At 50.2% G+C, this 8029-nt stretch overlaps 1 protein-coding gene across 1 annotated transcript; it reads right to left on the reverse strand.

The window, feature by feature from the left end:
• Positions 1-5267: 5267 nt before the first annotated feature.
• Positions 5268-6787, reverse strand: LOC133899129 (DNA damage-repair/toleration protein DRT100-like). Its single transcript, XM_062340076.1, has one exon. The coding sequence runs from the start codon at positions 6711-6713 to the stop codon at positions 5577-5579; it is 1137 nt and encodes a 378-aa protein (XP_062196060.1). The 5' UTR covers positions 6714-6787; the 3' UTR covers positions 5268-5576.
• Positions 6788-8029: the final 1242 nt, after the last annotated feature.

Consider the following 8029-nt stretch of genomic DNA (forward strand, 5'->3'; position numbering starts at 1 on the left):
GGCCTGGTGAGGAAGTTTGCCACCATGGAACAGGTACATATCATCAAGGCTATCACTGTGAAGAACTGTTCTCTTGGAGTGAGGATCCTTAATAGAGAAACCAATAGCATCAAATTCCATGGAAAGATTGTTATCACAAATTAAAGGGGGGACCAAGATTAATTTTTTTTATGAGGGACGGAGAGACAAGCACATCACGAAGATGGAGTGAATTGTGTAGTGTGGTGTTGCCAGAATGAGTGATAGGCATAGAGACGCCATTACCAATGGTAATGCGAGAGGAGGTGTGAATAGGAATTGTAGAAGATAGATTACTGGGTGTGGACGTCATGTGGGAACTAGCGCTAGTGTCGAGAAACCAGTCCCCCCCTCCCCCTCGTGTGCAACGTGTCCGAAGGAAGATTGTGTAGCGTCGAGAGGAGCAACGAATCCTAGGTTGAAGTGTGAGGCGGCGCAGTGGCTTGTTCGGGCGCCAGGAAGGAGGCAGTGGGCGGTGGAGCCACAACATGCATGACATGTGGCAGTGCCATGCCAGGCCGAGGGCCGAGGAATCGGGGACTCAGTGAGTGCCAAGGAGGCATGGTCCATGTGAGGAACCGTCCAAATAGTATTCTAATTAATCATCAGGAGGATCATTATTCATAATCACAACCTCGACGATTAACCAGAATACTATTCCGGTAGTCCCGGCACGTGTTTTGTGCCCAGGATCGGAACACATGCCTTCCAACTCAAATATCACAACACAGTTTAATAGAGAGTAAATAATTAAACTGGATTACCATTATTAAACAAGCAACTGCTTCCACAATTTACAACAAAAGAGGAACAACAACAACTATGCAGCGGAAGAAAAACGTATACAACAAAAGAGTATGGAGCCGTATGCCCTTAGGCTCCATACCCAAAAGCGCCGGAGTTCGGAGTAGAAGGTGCTACTCCTGCCCGCCACCCTGATCGGCAGGCACAAAGTAGCCGAACACTGCCTCTTCTTCGCCAACCTGCGAACCTGAAAGCAACTTAAGGGCAGCACCCCTTAGTACGAAGGTACTAGCAAGTCTTACACAGTATGAGTATATATATTCTCGACTCCAAGGATCATGCATTTAAAGCTGTAGCAAGGATTAAGACATGTTTAAGTTCATTAAGCGGTAAGCAACCTAGACTCTAGGTGTAAGCAACTGACTTAACCAACCACCGACTCAAACCCTGCCAACCAACTGATCAAAACAGATATATAACAACAAGTGTATAAACCATTCCCACCAAACCACCAACCACATACCGACCAAACCACCCCAATCCAACCATGCCACAACCCACATCGAAACTCTACGACCAAAATATGGTCGCTCGGTGGAGATAAGCGATAGCGATGCTCATAACCGAGAGCGCGGCAGTTCGAACTGATTATACACCCTGCAGGGGGATACTCCTGGACCCACACGACACAAGGACCATACGGCTTGTGCCACCCGCTAAGATGCGCACAAGGGGGTACCCGTGACAACCTTTCCCAACCAGGCCCAACCATGTGGATCAACCATAGCTCGGCACGGCGGTATTAGAACTACTCCCCGAGCAAACTAATACCGCTAAAAGCCCGGACTCAAACCGGACTCACACCGTCTATGACGAGGCCCACATGACCACGTCTGCGAAGGTAATCGGCTCGCCTACCATTATATCAGCATGTGGTGAGTAAGGTATGTGCTAAAGCCGACTACACCGATGATCGGTGCTTAACCGGTGCAAGCGGTCTACGGTGTCCGGGTTCCCTCCCCGAACTGCCTGAGGACTCCTCGTGAGCAGATGACACCCCTAACACCGCCCACACCTCGTCTCAACTCACCACTCACCAAACCGACTCATCATCAACACAACCATAAGTGCGAACAAGTAATAAGTCCTAGGCTCGCGACAACGGTGGACGCCGTCGTCGACTTCTACCGGAAAGCCTAAGTACCACTAAGCATAGCGAACTAAAATTAGACCTCGATGACACCACTAGGCTCCTAGGAACAACACATGACACGTGACCGAAATGGGATAATGCATCGGCATAGGTTCTACCCAACTCAGTACCCGACACATGCAATGTATACATAAGCGTAGATAACATATTAAAATTTCAAGTAGACACGGTGCAATATGAACGATGCTTGCCTTGCTGCCCTGAATCAGAAAGGTGGGACGCCTCACGATCGCCCACGGCCTCCGGGATCGACGGATCGGCGTTCACTACAGAGAGCAACGCGTGCAATGTAATGAGCATGTATGAAATGCGATCATGTAAGAAAAATATGCTCCACAATACATGACAACATTATTCCAAGATCGTACTGTCCAAACCAGAATTTTCCAAGTGATCTCAAAAAGTTTGGAGTTCCTACGAATTAACTACGAATTTTACAAGCTATCAGCTATCAGGAAAGCCTGATAAACCGTGCTCGGGGGTGCCCGGGATGAACAGTACTCACGGGGTACCGGGGGTGAACAGTACCCAGGGTCCTCGGGTGAACAGTACCCGGGGGTCCTCGGGATCTACCGTGCTGGGGTGCTCGGGGTGAACAGTACAGGGGTGCTCGGGTGAACAGTACCGGGGGTCGTCAGGTGAACAGTACCCGGGGTGCTCGGGAGTGCTCGGGGTGAACTGTACTTGTGCTCGGGTGAACAGTACCCGGGTGCTCGGGAGTGCTCGGGGTGACTGCGCTCGTGCTCGCGTGAACAGTACCCGGGGTCGTCGGGTGAACAGTACCCGGGGTGCTCGGGGTGACTGCGCTCGTGCTCGGGTGAACAGTACCCGGGGTCGTCGGGTGAACAGTATCAGGGGTGCTCGGGTGAACAGTACTCGGAGCTACAGTAAATCAGCCTCGCGCAGCTCCAGAACAGCAGCCATTACGAAGGGAAAAATTGGGCTAAACTAACCTGGGAGTCTCTCTAAATCAAAAGTAAAAATGCCTAGAAGGGTGTACAGGGTCTAGATTTTGCTCAACCGCCTAGCAACATGATTCCTAACTCAAATCCACATAAATCCTCATTTGTTCCCAGACTGCAGAACTTTAAGAACTTTGCAACCCTAGTCCAGATTCAAGATCTATCCAACCAAAAATGAGCATACTTGCCATGGGAGCCTAGCAGACTCACCCAAGGTCCTTTGCTGAGATTGGTGACCGCCAGTTGAAGGAGGAAACGACGGAAAATGGCTTGGAGAAGAGTGGAAAAACTGCTGCTTCCTTGCTTCACCCAAAGAACACCAAACAAGTTCAGAACCAGCTCGAATTCCTTCGGGGAAACTGAAAATGAATCGGATGGACGAGTAGTCCCTGAGCTGGTGGTCACGTGAGTACCACATACGTACCTTGATCTTGCTCCCAGAGGTAGGGATCCAAAAGGGGAAAAAGGGAGCCTAAGAGAGAGAGTGAGAGACAGCCAACTCCAACTTGCTTCCTCAAAAAGCCTTATCTGGTGGAGTGGGTGAGTAGCACGTATGAGCAAGCTTTTTAGGGGGAGAGAGAGTGTTGTTGCCCACCTATAGAGAGATATTTTCCACCCAAGTGGGCCCCATTTACCTAGAGGAAAGTCCAGACTTGCTTCTAGCTCTTTTATTTCTCTTAGTTTTTCCTTCTCCCACCTCATTGATTCAAAGTGAGGTGCTCCAGTGACCCAAACTGGAACATGAAGCTGAAATTACATGTTTTAGGATTAAAACACACAATTACGGATTTTAGGACGTGACAGTCCATGTGTGCACGACACCGTTCCAGGGGTTAACGCCAGTAGGCCATTGTGGCATCAGTGTGGTGGTAGTGCTGGAAGCTTGGAAGAGTTGTTGGAACACTTCTGTTTGCCTTTTCCGTGGTCGTTGTTGGAGGTGGTGTTCGACCGTGTCGAGGAGGAGTTGTTGGAGTTGGTGGCAGCAAGTGGAGCTGTAGTAGCAGCCATCTTCACCGTTTGAGCGAACCTTGAGAAAAGAAGGCAACAACAGGGCGATGGTCCTCAACTTGCTGCGGTATTGTGTGATCATGAGATCATCTTGATACAGGCCGTGGAACTCCTATTGGTGATAAACGACGTGTTGAAGCTGATTGTCAAGAAAGAGACCAGTGATGGAGGACCAGACGTTGTGGGTGGTGTCGTCGGGGCAGAGGATGATGTCAAGCACTTCTTCGGAGATGGTGGTGTAGAACCATGACACTATGGAAGCATCAATTTGAGTCCATTCGCCGTCACTGATCATAAGGCGTGCATCGATGGAGCCGTCAATGTGATCCTTGAGGCCGAATTTATGAAAGACAAACAACAAAGAAAGTAGAGGAGGAAGACATCAAACTAGGAAAAGTTGGACTCTTAGAGATCAAGGGTAACAGGAACATGTGTGCGTATGTTCACCAATTGGATGGTGGCAAAGGAGGCAGGTACGAGAGGAGCGGCGACAAATGGATTGCTGCTGAGTGAGACATGTGAAGTAGAGGAGGAAGACATCAAAGAGGGGAGAAGGTGGGTGGAAGTGTGAGGCAATGGATCAATCTCGGAAGGAGAAAGGGGGCCTTGGATACCATGTAAGATGAGAGAGTGCTCAAAGCATGAACTTTGTTCATCATCTATTATACATATATACTGAGTATAGGGCCAGACTAATTTTCGTATTCTACATCATCTAGGATCCTATTGTATTGGTACCGAGTGTGGAGATTTGAATGAGGTTAAGGAGAATAGGCATGCACATGATGAGGCTGTGAGAATAGCTTAGTGTGGACTTAATCAGGGGTCAGGCAGTTGGACCCCTATTGTCGGACGAGGCATACTGAACATGTTCATCAACAGTTTAACGATAATCTTCATCCAACGCATGCCTCACCTGATCTCCACATGTGCAAATGTCCAAATGTATAGCACAATGCTATACTCCCTCTGGTCATAAATAATTGTTATTTTGGAAAAAAATCAGTTAAACTTTTAAAACTTTAACTTCCAATAGCTTTTAAAATAATTAGTTTAGAAACCATAAAATCACATGTATAGATTTTTCTTAAAAGATATAATATCACAAATTCAATATATTTTAATAAAAATAATAATAATAACTATACATTATAGATCATATCTTATCTAAAACAATATATATTTATGACCGCAGAAGTACCTACTTAAAACTTGACACAATAGACACTTTGAGGTCTGTCCCATCTACTATTTAGAACTCAAAGCCAGCATTATCCAAATAACTTCTCATACAAGCTCTTAGCACTTTTTTTTTTGGCTTCTGTCACTTGTACAATCCAAGCTTTAAGAAAAGATAAATTAAATTTAAAAAGAAGAGGAATGGAGGAAAGAACAAACATACTCCGTACTTCTTTTCCTCACCTATTTCCTGCTCCTTTCTCACACCACAACACCAAGTTGTCGTCTATACCCAAACCTATACGATTACCCAGGTCAATTAACCTCGCACGTACACACGAACGTAAAGTTTGTTACGCGTCATAGACGGTACACCACATCACATCGTCGTACAGAAATAAGTAGCCAATCAAGCAACCCTCCGGCTCCGATCGATCGGACGGCTCGCTCGCTCACGTGCACTTGCCGAGCGGGCCGCCGCAGAGGCAGCTGTTGCCGGCGAACGACTCGGCGTCGAGGTGGTCGAACGGCGGGCCGGCCGGGATGGTGCCGCACAGCCGGTTGTGGCTGAGGTCCAGGTGCCCCACGTACGCGGCCGCGGCCAGCGACCGCGGCACGCTGCCCGTGAGCCGGTTCCGCGACAGGTCCAGCAACATGAAGTAGGATTGCGACGTGAACACGTCCGGGATCGGGCCCTCCACGGCGTTCCGGCTCAGGTTCAGGATCCCGAGCCCGCTGTTCCGGAGCAGGCTCGCCGGGATACGGCCAGACAGCCGGTTCGCGCCGAGGTAGAGGGACGTGAGCACGTGGCCCGACCCCAGGCCGTCCGGCATCGCGCCGGTGAGCTGGTTCTCGGAGAGGTCGAGGTCGGCGAGCCGGGGCAGGGACGCCACCGACGATGGGATGGGCCCCGAGAGCCGGTTCCGGCCGAGCAGCGCGCGGCTGAGCATGCTGAGCTTCCCGAAGTCGGACGGGACCCGGCCGTTTAGCTGGTTGTTGGCGAGGTCGAGGTGCTTCAGGGAAGCGAGGGAGGTGAGGGAGCCGGGGATGGCGCCGGATAGGAGATTGTCGGCGAGGTTGAGCACGATGAGGCGGGAGAGGCTACCTATGGACGGCGGGATCCCGCCCGTGAGGCGGTTGCCGGGGAGCTCGAGGATGCGGAGGTAGGGGAGGGAGGTGGCGACGCAGGACGGGATGGGCCCGGAGATCTGCTTCCAATCGGCGAGGATGAGGGAGGAGAGGCGGTCGAGCCGGCACACGGCGTCGGAGATGTACCCGGACATGACGCCCGAGGCCGGGCGGCCGGCGGGGGCCATGACGGCGTCGTCGGCCTCGCCGCGGAGGGAGAGGTCGGCGACGCGGCCGCTGGTCGGGTCGCAGCTCACGCCGTACCAGTTGGTGCAGCACTCGGTGCCCGTCCACGACGAGAACACGCCGAGGCGCGCCTCCGACAGCGCGGCGCGGATCGAGAGCAGCGCGTCGCGGTCGGCCGCTGAGCACGCCGCGGCGGCGGGGGCGACCACGTCGATGACGGCGGCGAGCGCGAGGAGCGCCGCAGTAACGAGAGGACTTACTGCGGGAGATGCCATTGCTTTGACTCGAGTGGACAGTGCTGGGTGGCGAGCTTGCAGAGCTAAAGAATTTAGTAGGGGCTAGCAGAGTGTCAAAGTGACCGTTTTGCCCTCCTCTAAGCGCGATGGTTATCCTGTGTTTGTATTTTGGGGTTGCCGACTGCCGTGCTGACGGAGATGGTGACCAAGATGCACTTCCACTTCAGGGGCAAGAACGGTAAGTTGGGGTTGGGGCAAGGGTCAAGGTGAAGTAAAAGTGAATTGCTCAATTTTTTAAATTAACTTAGTTTTTTTAATCTCTTGGTACATTTAATTTAATATGAAATCAGAGTCACATGTCTCTAGTTAACTCAATTCTTGGCGAACGTAATTAAAAAAATACAACTAACTCCTATTTTTATATTTAAGATCTAAAGTAACCTCTAAATAAGTAACCTCCAAATATAAGTGAATTATCTATATTTAGATTTTTAGTGAACTGTATGACGTGGAGACATGTACATGCAGCTACCACCGGTGAGGGGGCATTCAGAGCGCCTTTATCCCCTTGCCACACGCGAGACAGTGTCAGCGTATGTAGCTCGCGTTTAATGTGCCGTCTCTACTCTCAAGAGGCCTGTGCATGCAAATGATGGCGCGATCTGCCCCTCACCAAACTAGATTCAATGCTCGCGCCGTTTGGATCTCCACCGGACAGAGAGGGTCCGTCGCTGGAGCTGATCATGGTGGCGTCTATGCAGCCATCGAATCCATCGGCATGATGGCGGAGTTAACCTTCCGTCATGCATGCACGGCGGCCCATTCAGAATCTTCGTCGATCATGAGGAGTCCAGGTGTCCAGGAGACCGGGACCATGGAAGCGACGTCGAGATCTCCTCGCCGATCTTAACAGCCCTCTGGAAAGGATCCGGATCCTCTGCCTTAATTGCGATTAATGTAGAGAATCACTGTATGAACAGTGTAATAAGTCAACTGCTACAATTGTCTGCATTACTTAACCAATATTACTGTAGTATGTATTGTAGCAACAGTGATATGGTATATTGTAGGACCACTTTTCTGTTCATGGGTTACTGTAGCGATAGATTTGAACTTTTTGATCGGACGGTGCAAGTTCACTTAATGCAGAGACTGTAGCATTTCTGTATTGGCTTCTCCAATGCAGAGGATCTCAGTCCCTCTGGAAACATCTCGCATGCCATCGTAAGAGATTAGTGGCCGGTATGTGATGGCTCTCTCGTCGTCGCTGTGCATCGAATGGATATTCACTACTGCAAAATCGGTTTTATATGCCGATCTATTATTATCAGTTATTAATAGATCGATAGTGATAG

The sequence above is a fragment of the Phragmites australis genome, chromosome 18, assembly GCF_958298935.1.
Source record: "Phragmites australis chromosome 18, lpPhrAust1.1, whole genome shotgun sequence".
Lineage (NCBI taxonomy): Eukaryota > Viridiplantae > Streptophyta > Magnoliopsida > Poales > Poaceae > Phragmites > Phragmites australis.